The sequence below is a fragment of the Condylura cristata genome, unplaced genomic scaffold (assembly GCF_000260355.1).
Source record: "Condylura cristata isolate star-nosed mole 26May11 unplaced genomic scaffold, ConCri1.0 scaffold00025, whole genome shotgun sequence".
In the NCBI taxonomy this organism is placed as follows: domain Eukaryota; kingdom Metazoa; phylum Chordata; class Mammalia; order Eulipotyphla; family Talpidae; genus Condylura; species Condylura cristata.
The window spans coordinates 22227998-22250152 of record NW_004567126.1 but is presented as its reverse complement, the minus strand read 5'-3'; the positions used below and the strand labels follow the sequence as shown (position 1 = coordinate 22250152).

At 42.7% G+C, this 22155-nt stretch overlaps 1 protein-coding gene across 18 annotated transcripts in view; it reads right to left on the bottom strand.

Annotated features, from left to right (window-relative positions):
• The window catches only part of CADM1 (cell adhesion molecule 1), a 323968-nt gene that overhangs the window by 60907 nt on the left and 240906 nt on the right, over positions 1-22155 (bottom strand). For all 18 annotated transcript variants that reach the window (XM_004689242.1, XM_004689241.2, XM_012729565.1 and 15 more), the window contains exons 2-5: positions 11916-12062; positions 10337-10489; positions 4057-4194; positions 1399-1557 (exon numbers count right to left, since the gene is read on the bottom strand). In XM_004689242.1, coding sequence (XP_004689299.1) covers positions 1399-1557; positions 4057-4194; positions 10337-10489; positions 11916-12062 — 597 coding nt within the window. The remainder of the gene's footprint in view (positions 1-1398; positions 1558-4056; positions 4195-10336; positions 10490-11915; positions 12063-22155) is intronic.

The window sequence follows — 22155 nt, the reverse complement described above, 5'->3', positions numbered from 1 at the left end:
TCAATAATATGGGAGCGCCCACAGTCCAATGACAAATGACCAGATAAAAGACACATAGAAAAGAAGCGAAGGTGATGGCAAGACAGACGCAGAGATTGGAGTGACTTGGTACAGGCCTAGGGAAGTCTGGAGCCTCCAGAAACCAGAAAGGGCAAGGAAAGCTCTCTCCTAGTCTCTGCAGAGGGTAGCTCTACCGACACCTTGATTTCAGAACTGGCTTCCAAACTCTGAAACGATTACTTCTTGTTAGTTTAAGCCACCAACTCTGTGTTCATCTATTAAAGGAGCCCTATGGAAATAAATCCAAGGGTTCAGTGAGGCTGCGCTCCACCTTCCAGACACCCAGTCGTTGCCATTGTGATCAAACCCCTCAATGCCAGCCCACTCAACCCTAGGGCGCTTCAGAGAAGCCTGTTGGTGGAAAGTCAGCAGCTAGCTTCCTTGGTGCAAGGAGGGGTTTCTGGAGAAAACAGGTATTTTCTCCCAAGTAGAAGAATCCAGAAGAGAATCTGAGAGAGTTATTGGTCCATGGGGCACAGCAAGGAGACGTCACTCAATAGTATCTTAATTTTAATGGGGAAATCACAATATGTGTAGCTCTGAGCCTGAAGAGCTCCATTTCCAAACTCGTTCTTATAATTCAAGCCAAAAATGGAAGAGAATGTGAACTTTAAAACAAAGTACTGCTGCTGAATAAAAGGAATAAAAACCCTTCGATTAAAAATCAGTCCTTACGATGGGGTTAAAAAAATGGGAGAAATTACCCTAGATTCTGAAATTGGCACAGAAATCTTTATAGTCGATATTCACCAAATTTAATTAAGTTGTGAGCGAGAGCAGATTGGAATCATTTTAAAGGTTTACATTTAGGTTAAATGCAGTACTTTCAAAATCCTCATTGGCACTCTGTAATATGGCAATGTTTCAGGAAAATAATCCTTTGATTACTTTTCTACCAAGACAACAAGATAAAAATTCTCTATTATAGAAAACGTATGTATTCAATAAATGGCTTCGGAAGTGTTTTTAAGCAACTGCTACAATATGCCCTCAATAAAATACTGTTAAGGTTTGGACAGGTGTGTCTCCCCCTAAGCCATTTCTTGAGACACTAATCCCTGAGAGGATGGTGTCAGGTGGGTCGGCGTTTCTGAAGGTGGGGCCCCCTGTGTGCTCCTCTAAAATGCGCTCCAGAGAGCTCTCTCGCTGCTTCTGCCATGTCAGGACACAGACGGACATCACTGGCTGTGAACCAAGAAGGGCTTCACTGGGCTCTGACCAAGTGGATCCTCAACTTTTCAGACTCCGGAACTGTGAGAAAGAAATTTCTGCCTCATATGCTACTTAAAGTGTGGTGTTCTGTTACAGTTTCCGGGATGGACGCAGACAGGTACTCACACTGTACTTCTAGGTACCGCTGGGTCTGCAAGTTTCCGGTGACGGCAGGGTGCTCCACCTGGCAGATCACCGGGACCCCATCGTCTTCCTTGTTCACCTTGAGCATCAGCTGACTAGTCACAGTGTACATGTCTGACCACTCCTCCACCTCCGACTTGCCTGCGGGCACAGTGTAGCCAGAAACGGCCGATGAGTGAATTGCTCACACAGTTTTCATGCCTGCCCCCGTCCCAGTGCTGCTAGTAAAACAAAATGCTAGTTATTTACATTAAACAGTTATGGTTTGATACGTTAATTTTGGTTCCATGTTTGCTTCTCCACCCCTGCACATGCTCAGTGCAGGCTCTGTCAAACCATTGTGCCAATAGACCATCTACTCCCCTTCTCCCTCTGCCCCCCCCCCCCCAACTCCTGTTCTCACTGGTAACCAGTGAATTTTTTTCCACCAAGTTCAGCACTGCTTTTTTTTTTTTTTAAGATTTATTTATTTATGCTTACAGAACTGGGGTACAGACCAGAGGTGTGGTGGGTGAGAGGATTCACCAGAGACAGTGGGGCACAGAATAGGCAGACTGACAAAGTACAGTGCTGAAGGGCTCAGCAGGCGGGTCAGGAGAGGGCTGCCGTGTCATGCGGGTCACCTCCCTGGCTGGGGATCGAACTCATGCTGCAGTGGCTTCGGAGAGCTTGATAATGCGGTGCTTTAACCTATTGTGCCACCAGGGAGAGTCCACTGCTATTTTAACAAATGTGATGGCAATCACTGGGGATGAGGGTAATCTATGGGTAGATATTTGAAGAACTAGTAATTTCCTACTTGCAGGATAGTACTTAACATTAAAAACAATCCCACATAATGTATATGATCTTTATTTAAATATACTATGCACAGCCCTTCTACCCTAAAACCTCCCACACAGCGAGAGCTGAAAGCTGAAACATTTTGCCACCTGACTGTTCTAGGCATTCAGGAGGAAAGGAAAAGGCCGGTCACCCCTACAGCCATCTGAACTGGAAGCGTCTACCAGGCTGCCATGTGGTGCAGAAATTCCAGGCCCTTATCCAAAACCCCGAAGTCATTCAATCGGTAGGAGATGTCAATGGCCCCCTTCGCCCACCCCCATTAGCAACAATTAAGAGGGAAAGTAAATGGATTTACATAATTGAAATGGTGATTGAAATGTTTAAACTCTGAGAATATTGGAAGACCACAAAAAAAACTGCAGTGGCAGTGGGTAGAGCAAGTAAGACACAGGCTGTAGGCCAGATGGGAGACACATCCAAGAACACCCAGAAGAGGAGGGGGAGGCTTCCGGATGAATGAATAGGCTAAAGCGGCCCCTTTCCCGAACGCAGCACTCCCTGGGACACGGTGCACCAGGAACTTTCTTTTAAGGTTTTGTATTTATCAGTACACATTTAATGGCTCAATTCACTTGGACAGAAAAGGAGAGGGGAAATGAGAAACTCCTTCCTTCCAAAACTATACGTAGGAAATAGACTGAAACAGAGCAAGCTTTTTGAAACTTAAGCTGTTATATATAGATTTAAGTGTTTCTAGATATAGGCTTTAACACCCCCTTTCTGAAAGGACTTGTTCTGTTCTTCCTGGAATTCTCTTCATTCGACGGAAACATATAGAACTCTTACCTTGGCCCAAGGACTAGCTATATGCTTTACCAACAGTCCCTACTTCATCTCTTAAGACTACCACAGAGCATAGAAGGTCAATACGCCCATTTTAGAGGAAATGGAGGCACACCGCTAGCATTTCTGTCCAACGGCCACAGGAGTTCAGCTTCAGTGCCTTTGTCCAGAGAGCCACTGTCAAGGCAACCTTAACACGGAAGAAGTCAGAACTCTGCTGTACACGAGCTCTTGGGGTAAGTGACAAAAAGGTTCCATTGGGTAAAGGCTGATGTTTTAACCAATGCAACAGCTAATGGTGGCCCGTATTTGGGTATCCAGGAATCAAACCTGGGAGGGCCCAGCACTGAGGGAGAAATGATGGAGAAGGGTTAAACGAGCTGCTTGTGTAGGCACCACAAAACCAGAACTTTGCAGAAAAACAGGGTGGTGAAACAGCAACTGCCTGACAGGTCTCACGGGAAAAGGTGGTCCCTAAAATTCACAGTTAAAATTCTCGGTCCACATAGAACTGTCCTTGTAGGAAAGCACAGTCAATACAAGTGGCCCGCACGGTAGAGACAGCAGAGTCAGAATGCCTGCGATTCGGCAAGGCAGAGATGGTTTGTTATTTCCTCGATACACAATAAGAGAATTTGGAGTTCTCAGCCACCATGGGTCATGGCTACAAGCACGAAGAACTGAGGCTACACACGGACAGCCTGAGCCAGGGACTCCCCTGGCAGCTCCTCCTGGCCTGAGGACATCTAGCTTTTAGGTCTAGTTTCTTCCTGAACATCTGTGTGACAATCCAGCAACACAGAAACAGCCATGAACCCTCAAACCAGAGAAAAAGGGCATGAATTAGAAGGATAAAACGGTATGCTCTGCCCTCGGACGGTTATAATTTAATAAATCATGTCTAAGCAGATTTTTCTGTTTCAGGGGCGTGTCTAGCAGTCACCTACAAAGGCATGCCCCGTAGAATTGGGGACCGGTGGGGACTCCTGTGCAGGGCGATCTGCATCTTACCTTTCAGCTCCTTGTTCCCTTTGAACCACCTGATGGTCGTGGCTGGCTTGCTGGCCATGGCAGTGCAGTTGACCTCGATCTCTTCACCTTCCACCGCAGTGTCTTTCTGGATATCGATCATCAGATTGCGGGGTGGCACTGTAAATTAAACACGTGTGCTTTTAACCACAGATCTACTTCTTTCTGTACATGCCTCTCCAGTCATAAGAAACTAGCATTATCAAGAGGGAGACAAACACTGGACATTGCTGATTGAAAACAAACTGTCGCCAGAAGGAACAAAAGAGACAAACGCAGCATCGAATCAAGTCAATTATGCAACAATAACTTAATTTGGACTTTTTCTCCGAAAGTTATTCTATATAATGACTGGTATCACACTCTAAGATATCAGTCAGCTGTTAAAAAACTGACCGGAAAGGAAATACAAGGGTAGAAGAGTCCATACTCTGGAAGTCACTGAGAGGAGTATTTCTCATTGAACTCAACCCTTCGATTTCAAATCTTCCTATGAAAGATTCCAAGGTCAAGGAGCAAAGATCAAAAACTTGGAGTCCCTTAAAAGAATCACTCACCATAAACACACACAGAAAATGGAGCCTCAGAACAAGTTCCATTCAATATAAAATGACCCAGAGATCCAGAACAGACTCATGACCTCTGTGGATGGTGCACTAACAAAACCCTTTAGATACGATGATGAAATAACATGCCACTTAATTTACAGCAATTTTCCACAGGCAAGCTCTGATGCTCAAGATGGTGAAAATTATTATCAAGAACTTGCATGGAAGTTTCTAGACCAGAATTAAAACCACCCTTTTCTAAACATATTAAATATACATATAATAAGATAGTAAGAATAAAGTATTTTGGGGCTGAAATGCCAAATTACAAATGATGAGGATGATGACAGAGAGAGTATGTTATCTTTTGTGAAACTGAGCTGACCACGGGGATTTCATGGAAGGTGTAACCTTACCCTGAGACTCCTTGAAATAAAAATCAGTAAGAATACTGAATTCAGCAGAGTGAAGCTGAGAATATACGCCCTGACCACCATGAATAAGCAAAGACAGTTCTGAGACTCATGATTAATAAGTTTCTCAACTCAGAAGAGAAACAAGAAATTAAATATTTAGCAACATGCCATTCTGATGATCAAGTTGAATAATAAATCTCTGATACAGCTTCAATAAGTTATGGGATTAAAACCACATATTTGGGGTTTCCAACTAGTTCTAGTTCAATGGGAAAATTCTGCCATCAGGAAGACTTTTACACATAATTGGAGCAGTTGAAAATTCGTACAGACAGTGATGGAAAAGGAAAATGATTTGTTGCATAGGTCTCTCAGCAAGCCACTGAGCTGGGGGTGGGGCGGGCTGGACTGGAGCAAAAGCAGATGGCTGCTTTGTTCGCCGACGCAAAGGCGAACGCCACAGCTGCTCAACTGAATGTGTTGCTAAAGTGATATGGCCCAAGTGAGTAGTTAAACATGGCAAAGAACTACCCTAGCTTACACTTTAAGAAAAAATAAGCCTAAAGAGAGAGTCTAACATCCAATGTGGGGCTGCACCTCTGCCAGCATCTGAAGAGACACGGAAAGGCAGTGACAAAAGTGAACAGGACGACGTCGGCGAGCTCCTTCCTGAAGATAGTTTATCTGCGCTAGAGTACACTCGGGAAATTAGAGATTTTCATCATGGCAGCCAGATGGCCGATAGGGGACGCCAGGTTTCAGGGCAACACAGACAACTGACTCCGAGTGTGGTAGGAACACTGAATAGGAATATTGAACTCATGCTGTTGGGAGAGCAAATGTTGGAAGAAAAGACTGTCTGACCCTAAGAAAGTAAGATCCTGGTGAGTGATGAGAAACAGAAGGGGGCGGTGGAATGGAAACATTTGTCCTCCTAGTCAAAGTAGGATTGAAGGTCAAGTAATAATCTCTTTCGAGGTCCAGCAAAAATTAAAATAGTGATGAAAATAATTTCTGATGTTGCACTGGCAAGGATTCCCCATGAGAAATGGAACTGTTGAAGGGTATTCAAATTGGCTATGGGGGAACTCCAGTTAATGATGGAGACTGTCAGGACAGGACAAAGACGGCAGGTTGCCAAAGACACTGAATACACACAGCACCCCTCCCCCCCCCACCAAAAAAAAAAAGTTACTACGGAGTGGAGTAGACCAAAGTACGGCTTGCGTGGTCAGTCTGAGGAAATGCCTTGATGGTTATTCTGTGGCACCCTGGGAATCTGCTCCATGAGCAGACCCAGGAGCAGTAAAAAGGTATGGATCACTGCCAAGTCTCTATGGCATTTAGCTACAACACAACCTCTGTCAGGTATTTGTTTTCCATGTCGCCCTGGATCTCTCTCCTTCATTCTCTCCTTGTTCATGCTGAGTCTGAAGACACTTTGCCTTTCTCTTCATGGACTGCTCCTAACCATCAACAGCTGTTCCTCCTCAGTGGCTTTTCTTAGGGGAAGAAGTGTTTGTTCACACTGTTATGGTGGAGATGAGATGGTCACACCAACGAGGGTGTATTCTTTGCGCATTATCGATAATGTCTGCTGGTACAAAGTAATAACAGGGAGCGGGGTAACTATAAGTAAGGCTGGGGGGGAAATGTATCAGTGTCCCTTAGCTTTGGTTTGGGGGCTGAGGGCGTGACTGGCAGCAAACAGGTACTGATCTGAGTGACCTGTGGTTTGTCAGAGTCCGTGTTCATTCTTCGCGCTATCGGAACAGGTAGCACCGCCTGAAGTTTCCTCACCTTGGCGAAGGACTGCTCTACCAATGCCAACTCCTGGGATAATCACCTTTAACTTTATGGCCAAGGTGACCACGGAGAAAACCTCAGGATGCTGGGAAATATGAGCAGTGTAGAAACATAAAGGAATTGTTTACTGCCAAGAAGAGCATCCTGAGAAATAGTTGTGTTTTTTTCCCCCCAAGTCCACAGTTTTCTCAAGATTGTGAACAGTGATTCTGATTTTTGCCAAGATTAGAAGACGCAGCAGTCAAGAGTGGGAGTTGTTTGGTTTGCAAATATAAAATAAATCTGAATGTGAGTCATAATGGTTGATATCACTTATAAAGCTGACTTCTCTCAGATGTTGTTTTAAAGTGAGAAAGCTTAGAAAAATATAAAGGAGGTGACTTAAGGCTATCTGGAAAAGGGGGTGGCAGGGCAAGAAAATCTTCAAGTTTACTTTGGTCTAATAATTCTACCCTTTTTCATCTTTAACCTCATATCTACTTTAATACAAAGGAGATTAGTAAAGAAAGTATAAAAGTCCATTAAAAGTAAAAATGAATTAAAACTTTCACTAACCAGAGAACACACTTCTGTATGGTCCATTATTACTGATAGTAATAATGACAACTAATAAGACACATTAGTGAAAACTATCTGAGCCATTAATGAAAATAACCAAAGATATACCTAAGGAGGTGTATACAGATGAAGACCCGACTGAAAAATCACAGAGGGAAATCCTAGAAAACAGCAAAGAAATGTAAAGGTTCTTCTTAGCTAACCTTAACTCTGTGAGTGCTAATTATAAATGTTACGCCTACAACATTAAAAAAAAAAAATCAGCACTATCAAGATGAGTCATGTTAATTACAACAAAAGAGGAGTCTTAAAGCTGATCAGTACGTGAAACCTTACGCTTAGACCCTTTAAAATAATTAGGTTCCCCTGTTCCTGGAATCTTAAGAGTGAACACTAATTTTCGAAGGACAAGGCTGTAATAATATTAACTACTATTAGCAGTAACTACATTAATCTTAAAGGAGTGTGTTCCCTCATTCATCTCTGCTCATGAATAGCAGTGTTAAGGAGAGTCCTACACTGGGATCCGGAGAAAGAAAAAAACTCATCACAACTGGAAGGGAGGGAGGAAGGAATATCCTAAAAGGGACCAAATGCATGCAAAAATATTATAGGCGAGTCCTCGACTTATACATGGGTAAGATAATATAACAGTAACTAACAAAGACCCATCTCTATGTCTCATCATTATGCTGAATTTTTCACTGAATGCCTCAAACAACTGATAGACACATGTACTAAAATGAGCATCTTCAACCTATCAAGATGTTTGACAGCTGTCTAAGTACAAATGAAGTTCTTTTCACAGAACGGCAGATAGAAAGGAAGTAGTTAATGCTAATAAATCGTTCTTCATTTGTTATAGTATTGGAAAACTCTAAACCCTAGGAAAAAGGTTTGAATATCTGAGTATCAGTGGAAATTGTGAAATTCTGGAATCTGAAAGACTCAAACACTGATGACAACAATTTTACTCTGTCAAGGAATCCTAGAGTAAATTCGATGGAACGAATATTAAATGAATACATAATATCTGCAGAAAGAGAGTGCCTACTAGCATGACTTTCAAGTATATTTAAGTTAATGCTTCTATACAATACAGGCAGGAATCTATTACTTCTAGAATAATCAGACCTCCAAAAGGATTATAGGAATATTGCCTCTCAAAAGTCTAGGGCTGTCACGCTGACTGCCAAGCACTGGGTAGATTCACACTGGCCCACTCCAAGGATTCAGGAAACAACACTACCAGACATCAGAAACCTGACCAGAAGTATCTGGTTGCCAATGGCCAGAAATAATCCTGAACACAAAAGGTGCATGTCTTCAGAGGAAAAAAATCCTGAAACAGCAGGATACAAGGTATAACGGAAAAGCACCAGGACTGGAGGATGCACAGGTGGTGAGACAGCACAGCGAGATCTGTGATCCTTGATTCACACTGTGTGCTCTGTAACATAGGCATGATGACAGCCTTCTGCGATGGCCCTCCTTTTCTGTCCAATAAAGATATGCACACTAAAGCGTTTGTAGTAAAACACTCTGAAAATCCAAAATGCTGTGTGTAGGTGCGATATCACTGTTGTGGGAAGGTGACAAGGTGGTGGACCAGGAGGTGAAAGGTCAGTGTGGGGTCCATGCAGCTAAGGACTTACTCCAGTAAGTAATGTCAGGTCAGTGGCAGTTAGAGATGAACGCGTCACCTAAAGGTGATCAGCATTAAACACAGACAGGAGAGGTCGGCTGTGCCATGTCAGTCACCTCCCTGGCCGGGGAATGAACTCATGCTGCAGTGGCTGCCGCTACCTTCATAGTTCTGTGCTTTAATCCCTTGCACCACCAGGGAGGGCCCAATCAGACTTTCCTTTATCAACAACATATATCTAAGTATTAAGGACATGTTTTAATGAATTAAAAAAATATTTTCTGTCTTACATCTGTGTTTAAATAGCGTAATGAGGCAGCAGCTTGATATGTACATCCACAAATACATATATGTTCATGCACCAAGCAAAAACGTCCTTCATATTTATCTTTCCTCTTTAATCTTCATATCATTACACTGAAAAGCTGCAGTCTGCCGCCTCAACTAGACTTTGATTCATTATCTCTCCAAAGGTGTAAATCAGAGATCTCGCCTGCTGCTACAGTGTACGTCCTTGAAAATTCAGGTTCAAAAATCCAAATCCACGAGTGAAACCTGGAGTATGTTTGTCCAAAAGGTAGCTAATTTAGGCCACCTGCAACACATGACTAATCTGCTGACTCCATAAACAGACCTAGCTGTGAGGAGCTGGCTGAAAATCACAACCTGGCGGTCATAAATGAAGACACTCAACTGACCAGAGGTGGACCCAGCAGCCTGTCAAGAGTCTTGTTTATTATCAGCCTTCTCTACCTCGAAGCAGCTCTAATTCTCTTACGTCCAACGGCGGCAATTTGTGGCAAAGTGTGTGTTCAAGAGATGGGATTTTTGCAGCATAATCGAGAGTATAAGCAATAAACAAGCCGATAAGTGGAGCCAAAGAAAGAGAGATCAGCAATATTAAACGAGATGTAACTCAGAAGGAAAAAATCATTAAGCGGATTTCATCAGAGACTCTGCCACAGGGTACAGATGTGGAAAGCTGAGCTCCCCTCTCCTGCACAGAAGGGAAAACTCCCAGTAGTTAGGAGGAGTGACATTTCATGTGGTGAGTGATTCATTTGAGGGCTCTAAATTCTCTTGATCTTTGCTTCTGAAGCTTGCGGGTTGAAACCCAAGAACAGGTGGAATCTATAAAGACTGCTGATTGCCATTCCTTAGAGTGTTTGGCAAAATAGGCTATTTTTAAAATTTAGCAAGATGGGCGGTGATTCGTCCTAGAACAAATTTGAGCAGTAAATCATACCACGGCGCCCCTCCCCCAGGACAAGCCCCCGCATACTTCTTACCCAGCACTGTGATTGTGGTGTAACTTTCCTGGGGGGGGTCAGTGTAGAGCTGGCAAAAGTATCTTCCTTCATCAGAAATGGAGACATTTGTCAATGACACTTTGAGTTCGCTGCTAGAAAAATTCAGCAACTGAAACCTGCTGTCCTTCAAAGCTGTGAAACACAGAGTTAGTGGCTATGAGAAGAATCGCAATGTTCTACTTTCCTTATCTAGGGGAGGGAAGTCGGGGGATGAGAGAGGTGGTGGCTTCTGAGAGGAAAGATTGATCAAGTCTTTCTGCACCTGTTGGGAACTTCTTTGTACCCTTCAAGTACAATTTTGGGCCTCTGTAGTAACTGCTTGGCGACAAATCACCCTGTCATACACAGGGGTAAACACACACACACACACACACACACAGTCACAAGTCCAAATGCTGTCAGCCCTTGGACAGAAATTGTTTTTCAGATTTTCTGCCAGAGACAGATACAATGAAACCAGGTCCCAAACCCCCTTGGGGCACAGGAAGTTCAGGGAATAAGACCTATATAGGTTTTTAAATTGCTCCTGAAATCCAAAGGTTCAAAAAAAGTCGTTCCAAATTAGCAGAGAAAATCGGAAAGTCATTATTAGTCATTTCAAAAGCAAAATGAAAACTGAAAAATAACTGTAGCAAAGACATCCAGTTGAACTCTGCACTGGATGCGAGTTGAGGTGGAGTGGCGCACGGCTCCTGACGAGGACTTCCTAGGCCTTGCCATTCCCAGCTACACTTGGCCTCAGAGCATGGAACTGATGAGGCATAAAGTAGGAAATTAGAGTCACCCCAAAAGTAATGCCTGCGGGCTTTCCGCTGACTTCAAATATTTACTGCAGTCCTTCCATTTATTTTGACACACGCTAGGCTAGTAAATAATGACAAAAATACACTCCGATAACGAGGAGCTGGCTTCTTCCCTTTGACCCTGCTTCATCCTCTTAAATATGCCTTGGAGTTTTCCTCTCTTTCCACAGGTCATGGGTATTCTGAGGTCCCTGGGGAAGTGGGGACAAGCAGACGGGAAAGGGACACCTACTTGGGTTAGGCACCGATTTCCATCATTTCTATGATAGACAATGAAGTTCTGATTACTGCTTGTTGTGACAATCACAAAGATTTCAGCAGAGGGACACACTCGGCTGTGCCAGAGGCGATGGTGACAAGAGCTCCGGTGGTCTCTGCAGGCACAGACTGCCTTGGAAACTTCAATCTCCAAACCAAACAGATTACCTTTCAGAATGTTTTATTTTCCTTGCCTTCCCCCATTTGAGTTGTTTGTGTCAGCTAAGTATTTGGGACTCAATTGCAATTCACCTTGAATTACTACAATCAATTCCTATTGCAAAGTAAGACTGCCTTACTTTTAAAAGAGACCATTCAAGGTTTCTATTAAGTGGAAAGATTATGATTGCATGTCTCTTCTTCCTTCTGAAGAATTGACTAAACTTTAAGCATCTAACATTAAATTTAAAAAAGGAGACCTTGGCAATCTCTTTATCAAGACAACATGGAGAGGGAAAAAAAAAAGTTGCCATCTACTACTATAAGAGGAAACTTACGCCGGAAGTCCCTGAAATAAATGGTCTGCCTGTTGGGATTCAGCAGTTGAATCACAGAGTCGTCGCTCTTATTGACTTGGCAGCTGATGGTTGCAACTTCTCCCTCAATCACTGTCACGTCTTTTGTAAACAAATTCTGTCCATCACCTTAAAAAAAAAAGGAGAAAAACAGGTCAGAGAAATCTTGCACCATTCAAAATTTGCTTAATGGGATCAATTCAAATGAGAACCCACAAGAGTGTCAGAATGAACACCAGTAACCACACGTGGCAGGGCTCAAGTACCTTCGTCATCGTCAGCCAAGCGACATTACTAACTTCAGAAAAATCTGGGGCTAAGTACAACTAAGCCTGTAATGGGCATGCTCCTCAAGGCTGGGAGGCCAGCATTCCAGCCTCCGGTATTCTAGTGGAGTAGATGTGTTGGGGAGGGAGGGAAAGGTCAGAAGGCTGGTTTCTGTGAGGAACAGCATGGAAGGGGGGGGTGGGGCACAGATACTCAACCTCAGTTCACATGCCCTTGAGTTAAGCTATTTGGTCACTGCACAGAGAACTCAAGGGGCCACTTAACAGAAGCAGGCAGGAGGGCTCAGCAAACAGCCCTGTCTCTGAGTGGGTGCCGACACTCCTGACACAGAGGCGGCTCAGTTACTCACCGGTGGAAGTGAGCATCCGCCTGACTCTGACCCTGGGGGAGATCTCAAGAAAATCCTAGGGAGGCTTACAGTTCTGTTTGCTACTCTGCTTCATAAACTCACACCTACGAGACTCATCGCAATGCCAGGCTGTCCTGAGCCATGGCCTGTCTGCTCACACCCACTTCAAGCCATCTGGAATGTGCCAAAAAGTGGACGCTTGCAGTCCATGGAGAGAGAGAAGCTTATCTCCAGATCTGCTTCTAAGCTCAGGGACTATGGCCAGGGTCCCTCATAAATGTCTTAAATGATTCACAGCAGAGGTAAGAGGAGGGAAGAATCCAATTCAAAAACAAAGGAGGAAGCAACTGTAGAAGGGTGATTTCTGCAGCTGGAGTGTCACAGGAGTTAGAAGTATATAGGACATCGTCCTTGAACAACTGCAATGATGTGGGAGAAAACTGATACCTTGTCCCCATTCACAGAACAATGAACTTAGGAAAGGTCATAGGTGGTGTGATGGCTAATCAAGGAAGGGAAGAGAAAGACTGGTTTCAGCTATACGGTAAATGACTCAGGTAAATGACTTCAAGTCCCCGAGTTAGTCTCCCATTTGCAACATGGTGTGCCATTAACAGACAGCCACAGAACTAAGGACTAAGATAATAAAATACAAATACAAAACATTAACACTATGTCAATGTCTCATAAAACTGAGTAAAAGGGGCCCTCCCTGGTGGCACAGCGGGTTAAAGCACAGCACTGAGAAGCTAAAGCCACTGCAGCAAGAGTTCTATCCCTGCCCCGAAGGTGACCCACATGGCGCAGCAGACCTCTCCTGGTCCGTCCACTGCTCCCCTCAGCAGTGTACTGTCAGTCAGCCTGTTCTGCTCCCTACTCTGTCTCTGGTGAATCCTCTCACTGCCCCTGCACCTCTGGCCTGTACCCCAGTTCTGTATCCATAAATAAATAGATATTTTTAAAAAAGAACTGAGTAAATAGTAGCTGCCATCATCGTCGTCATCATCATCATCATCATCACCATCATCATCATCTCCTCTCCAGGTGACAAATCCGAGTATCTACACAGCCACCCCGATGCGGTTCACAGCCCCTGTTCCCGAAGCGCTCCACATAATTATATGGCAACTCAGGGTAACAGATTCACTCCTGAAAAAACCTCTGTCACGTTAAGCAACAAAGGTCAAAGATAAGTACTATTCAAAAAAAAAAAAAAAAAGCAACAGCATAAATAGAGATGCAATTAGAGTACAGGGAGAATTTCCACCTGCTATCATATTTCTGCTGCAGGATTCTTTTTTTGGCAGGACACAGTGGGGAAGTGCGACAAGGGGTGTTGAAATGGTTTTAAGCCAAATCCACCTAGAAATAGACCAGCCTCTGGTAGGGGATTAAAAAGAGGAAACTAGAAGGATAAAGAAAAAAAAATTATTAGAACCACAGATAAACAAAATTTCTTGGTGCGTGAGGAGCAGACCCAAATGAAACCCAATCCTGAGATCCCTGCTCCAGGAAATCAACCTAGGCATGAGAATGCAGGACTCGTACAGAGTGAAGAGGGCGTTTCCCCTACTTTGATCCAGCAGGGAAAGCTCAGTGGAGTGAACAGTATGATAGAACGAGAAAAGTGATCAGGGAAAAAAATGAAAGGAAATGTGACATAATCAGAACCCAGTGAGGGGAGCAGTTTTTCCTAGATATAAGAAAAGAACAACGAAAGGGGACTTCCTGCTCATCAAGCAAGGTGGTTTCTCAGGCCCTCATTAAAACATGTCCAGGAAGGACAATACTCTGATTTCCTTAGGTAACCAAGTCTACTGAGAAAATTCAGGAAAAATTAAACTGCACAATTCAAATGCTGTTAACTGTCTGCAGGCATGAGACTTGCCTTAGAGACTGGGCCAGAATATCAAAGGGTTACTGAGTGGTAGAGATATCCTTGGAGCTCAAGGAAGTTTATTAGCAACACAAACAGGAAGCTCCGGTGTGTGAAAGGAACCAATGGAAAGGCAAGTTGGATGACAAGTGAGCTTCCCTTCCACACTCAGAGCCCAGGACCCGACCACTCCCTGCAGTGACAGGCCTGAACACCACATCTGGCTCAGGTGTCAGATCGGCCCCTGCAGACCTGACTGCCTCCTTTCATTTTACCATTTCCTGGGAATACAACTTTGTTCTGAACACTATGTTCACGGAAAGCTGTGAACCACTTGCACAGGAGCTGGAAATAGAGGAACCAACACAGCTTTGTGTGTTCAAATGTGAAGGTAATAAAAAACAAAATCAGAGGGTTATTGTGTTTTTTAAAAAGTCTAAATATCCTTTATTGCTTACAGTTAAGTACTATTAACAACAGATCACAATGATGTATCATTATTGCCTAAAATCATTCAGGGACAACTGTGGCCACCTGCCAATCCAGGCCGCTGCTGGACCCAGCACATGGCCACCCAGCACATCCAGGGTGGCATCACCATCGGGGCTGTATTGGTTTTTTGCAACTGCAAAGATCAACCTAAAATATGATGGCTCAGAAAATGCTAATTCCTACCTGTGTTAACAAGGATACACTACTATTGCTAAAAAAAATTGTAAGTGATAATGAAATATTTTGCTAAAAGATATCAAAGCACCTTTGCTGATGGTGGCGGCCCACGGATGTCACTCTGTAAAAATCACCAATAAATTATATGGGTCAGCTAGAAAGCAGTTATATTAAACAGAGCTCCATACTTCGAGGTGCCAAAAGATGCCTGCGATGGAATAATAATGACCTATTTATTTGAGGCAAAGGGAGTGAATGACAGTGATGAAAATATGATATGTATGTCAGTACTCTTAACTGCCTGAAGCCTTTATGTAAAAATAATTTCTGCTCACATCCTCAAATATTTCTTCCAAACAGAAGAGTGCACTGTGACTTGATAAATTTCCCCTTGAAATAGATATCATGCCAATTAGGTTGTTACAAAACACAATTTGATGTGTAGCAGAAGGGATACAAACAGGCAACTTTGGTGCCTTTCTTAAGTAATCCATTTAAAAACCCTTTCCAATTTCCTAAAACTCAATTAGCAGATACACTGTCAAGGCAGAAATAGCACATGTTCTGAGCAAAAGAAATCAAGGAGGTACAACACTGTATCCATTCAATAAGGCTGTTAACAGCAAGGTAATTTATTTTAAGGGTGGAACAGAGTCTGATGTGTAGACATTTTTGACTGCTAATTGGTATATGTGGGTGAGGGTTAGGGGGCAGAACCAAACTGGATTTTAATTTATACCAGCCACTGGACACCTTCTACCTGCCCTAAATATGCCTGCATGCAAGTCTTCCACGATAAACTAGAAGTTGCTAGGCTATTCATTAAAAGAAAGAGAAAGATTATTACCTTAAAAAAAAAACAAAAAAAGAAGATACAAATTATTCTGCTGATCAGTAAGGGCCATTTCTGCTAGGTCGGTTAGTGGGCTCAGGGGTGGGGTGCAGTGGGCTCATAAATTCCCCTTTAATTCAATCTTCATTTAGCTTAGCTCATGGCGTCTGTCCTGAAACCTCATTTTTGTGATCAACCGTTATTGAAATACCATCACGCAACACACTAGCATTGACTAGAAGCTCAACAATAAGGCCACCTGCGGGGTCCACGGGGCAAGTCTTAAAGGGCAAATGGGAAAGGAGAAATGGCACCTCGCAGTGGGCGGCGGGAAGGGCGGCTGTCCAGCGCCGGGCACGGGGTGCCTTTTCCTCTCACAGCCCTGGTGTTTTTCCACAGCGTCCTTTAGAGATTAACTACCCGAGAACACAGAGCAGAGAAAAGCAGTGGCCGAGCCGGTGTTTGAACCCATTTCTGTCAGCTTCTCCAGCCCCATACAGCTTGTACTTTTGAAGCAGCCAACACCCAGATTTCTTGCCAAGGTTCTTGCCGGCTCTGCCTCGGAAAATTTACTTGTTTTTAAAGAGGGTTATTTCCCTATGAGCAACTTGTGTTGTTTTTTTTTTTTCCCCCTCCATAATTTATCCAGAACACAATTACACACTTCAAGACGAGAGAGGAAGTGTCCTGAATGTAAAACACCTTGTTTACTACCGTTTCCTTCTCCTTGCTAGCGCTCTGCCCCCCGAGAATGCCTTTATTACCAGCACAGGACCGGTGTTTGCCAGCGCCGAGCCCGGGCCCTGTTGCCTGGCTGTTAATAAATAAAGCACTTCATTTACACGGGGGAAGTCTCACCAGTCAAGTCTATAATAAAAGGGCAAGTCATAGTTAGAAGAGAATTCGGTTTATGCTATGGCAACTATGTAAACTCTGACACCCAGGAGCTTCAGTGACTCTTAACTGGAAAGAGTTTGCCCAGAGAAGAAAGCAAATAAAGTGCCCTGACCTACTCCTTCAGTCGCAGAATCCTTTTTTCCCTTTCCTCTGCGGTGTGGAAGGCTGAACTAGCAAGAATTCAGCACAGTTGGGTCGTCTAAATAGGCAAAAGTCAAACCCAAACATGGCTTATCCAAAAAAGCCCTGATCAATGTGGTCAGTAATTTTTAAAAGGCACTATAGTTCTTACACAACACAGAGACTCCGGAATGGTGAGTTTCTTCCTTCCAGGAGAGGAATCTAAGTTTAGATTTTCCAAGGAATCAAAAACCTTGAATGTTTTTAAAAACCTTGTTTTCTATTTATGTCTGAAAGTGTCCCATGCCCTCTCTGCCGTTCCCATTTCTGATGATACCATTTTTACAACTCTGTTGGTATGTGAACATAACATAAAAGCTCCTGAGAAACGACCCCTCCCTGCTCCGCCGAGTAGAGAGCAACGCCATCTGCATTGTGGCTGTCTGAGACAGACACACAAAATCTGGAGCCTTCAGGTAAAGCCTGTCTTTCACCCCCACTCATGATTAAGGAGCAGATACAGAAGATTTAACAATGGGGACCCAGCCCTCGCAGGGCACAGCCTCTTCAGGGAGGGACAGATGAAATCCTACACTGCCTTCCTCTGGGTCAGGACAACTTAGAACTAGAAGCCTGCCTGACAGTTACATAACATCAATTACACTAATAACTCCATTTTTAATATCAATGACTCACTATTGCTACCTCTATAAATGAAATAAATCCAGATTGTGTCTGCTGGAACAGCTCTCACAGTAAAAGCTGAGGGACTATTTCCTGGGTTCAAATCTTTGCTTTGATGATCTAATGCACCCTTATCTAACTGCCATTGAGACTTTATGTGCATTTAAGGAAAAAACACCCCCTAACCTTATCCAAATAAAATCATCTCCAATAGAGGCACCATAATCCCTGCTAGTGTTTAAGAGAGCTAGCAGTAGAAATAAGTAGAGTTCAGGGAAAGAAAACACAAAGATTCCATTGAAACCCAGAGGGGGAAAAAAATCCTAACCACATACGTCCCCCAAGTCAATGTAAACACAGTGTTCACGACCAATCATTAACAAAGCCATTGAGATTTGATTTCTATCTAAGCAATTATTGTCAGCATATTTTGTACATTTCCTTTAAAAGACTCAATCCTATCTTTCAATTCATTAAACTGTTCCTTGAATTTACAGAGTTTTATATCAAATCAGAAACCCATTTGAATTAATAAGAATTACAGTAAAAGTAATTTGAAAATAAATTATTTGAAGTTCAAGTCATCTAAGCTTTTGATGAAAGAATTCAGTCCTCGTGAAACATGACAGTAGTGTACTGACAAGATGCAGAAAGAAGGGGCCCATCAAGCGAGGGTCAAGGCATGGGTCAAGGTTATGGGTGAGACTTCCGCAACACAGTTGCAACCCTTTCTTTCAGAGAATCACTTTTGTGATTTTTACTTGAATATTTATTTAAAAATCAAAGCATCCAATCGGTCTGCTGTCTACAAAGCAGACCTTTGTGGTCCTCACCCCTGCCTGGCTCTCCCAAACATCCTAAATACGCTGAGTGGACGAGAGTTCACGACACTTTGTTTGCGTCACCTTCTTTTTTTCCTAGAACCCTGATGTAATCAAAGGTCAGCAGACTGAAAGCAACCTCCAGGTCCACTCACTCATTTCCTAGAGGAGGGAGGAGGTGGGAGGAGGAGACATGCCTGAAGTCTGCCAACAAGCACCAGGCATAGCCAGGAACAGAGGCCACTCCCAGGGCTCACAAGACCTTCCTGTTCTTGGCTATTTCTAAATAACAACTGTTATTGATCTGTTTCTAATTACAAAAACAATACATCTGCTCAAGGCTTACTTTTTTTAAAGCTTTGTTTGATATGCAGCGTTTATAACACGGCATGCTATGACATGGACATGGGCAAAGAATCTCCTGTAATGTAATTACTCTTATGTCACTTGAGCTTATGGAAGGGAAAAAAAAAAAACGACTGAATTTAATCTAATCTCCTTTTATAATCAGTGAAAGGTGAGGCAAATTTTTGAACAGTAAGTTAAAGAGTAATCTTCCTCAATGCTGGTTTTTTCTTCAATTAAAACTGTTGATTTCCCCTGAATACAAAACAAAAAATATCATCTGACATAACATTAAGCTATTCATGAATATTCTGTATACACATTCTTGTTTAGTTGACTAATGGCAAATTAACGTTCTCTATTTTAGCTTAAACACATACTATAGGTATGTTTGATTAGCATTGAATTCCAAAAGCTGATTACTATGCATGCTTTGATTATGTAATTACATAATAGAGTATAATGGCTCCTTTGGAGTCATTATGATCTATATGGCAAATATGTTTCAGTTTTGCTATAGTTTAAATACATGTTGAGTTGACAGCTCATAACAAGGCTCCACTCTTCAGTCTTATCAGCTAAATGGGCATTTTCCCATTCATCCTGACATCTCCTTGACACCAATTAAGGCCTATTGTGTCAAGCTGCATACACTTTTGAGAAATTCCCTTTGTTTTCTTGGCATTCAGAAAAGGACATTAATTTTAAAAGCGATATTAAGCAAAAGGGCTGTTTTTTTTTTATTTAAAAAAAAGAAGACTGAAATTCCATCCTTCATCCACCCTTTGAAAGGTCTGCAGGGAATCACATCTAGTCCATTAATCACTGTACAGACAATCACAAGGGGGTTAAAGATGGAATTTCACCTTTTGCTCCAAAATGCACACAAAGGGGGAACAGCCAGAATATTGATGCCTACAGTGTGGCTGTGGCTGGCTACCTGCATTCCATTCAGGGGCCCTCTGAATACCAACCACGCCAATTACACAAAGGTCCAGATTTGCCAAGCTCATGTCTGCCCCTTCGATTTTGAAGCCACTTTGGGAGAAGTAATTGTGAAATCACACCACCAGAGTTCTCCTCACAGGTTTCAAGCCCAGTTTCTGGTGGATCTCAGGCCAACAAAACATACTTAATAAAGAGTTGCTGGGCTTTTTTTGTTTGTTTTTTGTTTTTTAATAATTCCGCTGTCAACTCACAAACTGGTCAGTAATCAAGCTCACTGCAAAGAATTTGTAAAGTTTCTCTTGTTCCCATGGAATGATTGAGTCTCACACAATTTCATTTGTAAGAAGAGCTGTTTCTGCCTTTTAAAAACTGGTATTTCTTCGGGAGACTGATCCTTTAGACCATGCCAGACCAAGGATGACCCGAGTCTTAACTTTATAGACTAATAAGTAACAAGCAGCTTTTTCCTTTATGTCTATTGGTTTTCAACATTAAGACTGAGGAAGTAAGGTCAAGTACAGTCCAACTGGTATTTGTATATAGGCTGAGTCTCTCTTTTGTGAAAGAAAGCATTGATTAGATGTGTGAAAACTCTTTTCAAGGAAGATTGTGACAAAAGAAAGTAGTTACAGTGAGTGTGTCCATGCTATTTCTATTTTAACCATCACATTAGCTGCCTTCCTTTTGAAAGACTCTGAATTCAAAAGGAATTTTTAATCAGAGCTCACAGCACTAAAAGGGCCAAACAATTACGATGCTTAAGGTCTGAGTGGCCTGATCCCATAAAATAGAGAGATGCAACCCCTCAATAGAAAGTTTGTGGGCGATGATACTCATCCACTAACACAAAGATCTGAATTAGCTGTTCCATTAAAATTCACTTATCAAAGAAATGAAGGGCAATAAAAGAGAAATATAGAAATAAACCATAGTGGATAGTAATAAGCACTGAATCTTTTTGCTCTTCACACTGAAAGGTGAACACTCCAGCCTTTTTTTTCTGCCTCTCATTTCTTTCATAGTTGGACAGGTTTCATGGCCTTTTTGTTCATCAGAAAGATAGCATCTTTTTGGAGAGAAGATAGCCTAACCCTGAAGAAAAACTCCCTCCAGTGGACAGGTTTTATGAGAATTAAAAGAGAGAGAGAAAAATAGAGCTCTGTGTGTAGAAAAGTCACCGTTTGACTTGCTTGTGAGTTGGCAATGAAATCACCTTGTGGAAGAGCCATTTGAAGCCTGCTAAATCTGCTTAGAGGCTCTTGGGGGAAAAGGGGCTCTTAAAAAACATTAATTAAAAAATTTTCACAGTCCTCCAACTTGGACTTTGGAGAAGAACAATCTGAAGACAGAGGGTTCTTACAAAACTAATTGTGTTGGCAAAGCAAGTAGTTTCTTCTCAATGGATGTGATTCTGTGATGCTCGTGTATGGCAAAAGAAGAAGAAAAGAACAGTTTTTGATTGAGCTGCTTTGGTAGAAATTCAAAGCTGGGTGGTGTTCCAGCATTTTCAAAATCGATTCTGTTTCTTTGGGACAAAATATGCCGAGGGCCAACTGTTGATCTTATACATTGAGCCACTTTGCTAATGAACTGGTAATAGTATATTCTCTGGCCTATATTAAATGACTGCTTTGCAGAATGAAAACGGAGTCTGCAAAAGTCTGCCCCCTCATGCAAGGGCTACGGAGAAGAGAAGAATACGTTCTACAAGGGATGGCTAGTGAGACAAGGCTGATGGCTGAGGGACCCAGGCTCTCACACCGTCCAAGTCAAGGGCTCCAAGGTTAGAGGCCATCTGGGACGGGGGGAGTCGGCCTTTTGAATTCAAGAGAGCCTATTACATTTCCCAAACCACAGGCTACTCACAACTACACATGAAGATTTACATGATTAAGACTAGGAATGCATATTAAAATACCTGAAAACCACAGCGGAAGATACCAATATTAGGATTTATTATTCCTATAAAGAGCTCAGGGAACTTGGGCTTCTCTCTTAAGCCAGAAGAGATCTTAGCCGCCAAAGCATTTCATATACACACTGCAGTGGCATGGTGAGCTCTCACGCCCTAAGAAAATATAATGTTGCTCTGTCTGAAACACAGGAGAAGAACATATTCCGAAGTTTGAAGTCTGGGAGATGGATGGTCACTGCCACTTACTGGCCCCAAGTCGGAAGCATATCAGAGATAGACACAGTTGACTTTAATTACTAACTGCTCCTCTACAAAATACTTTATACTGAATTTCCTTCGAACCCCCACCTGAGTCTCAATGGCATCTACTGACCTTGTGCATTTTCCGTACTTTTGACATCCAGCTTTTTTTTTTTTTTTTTTTTAAGATTTATTTATTTATTCATACAGAACTGGGGTACAGGCCAGAGGCTCAGGG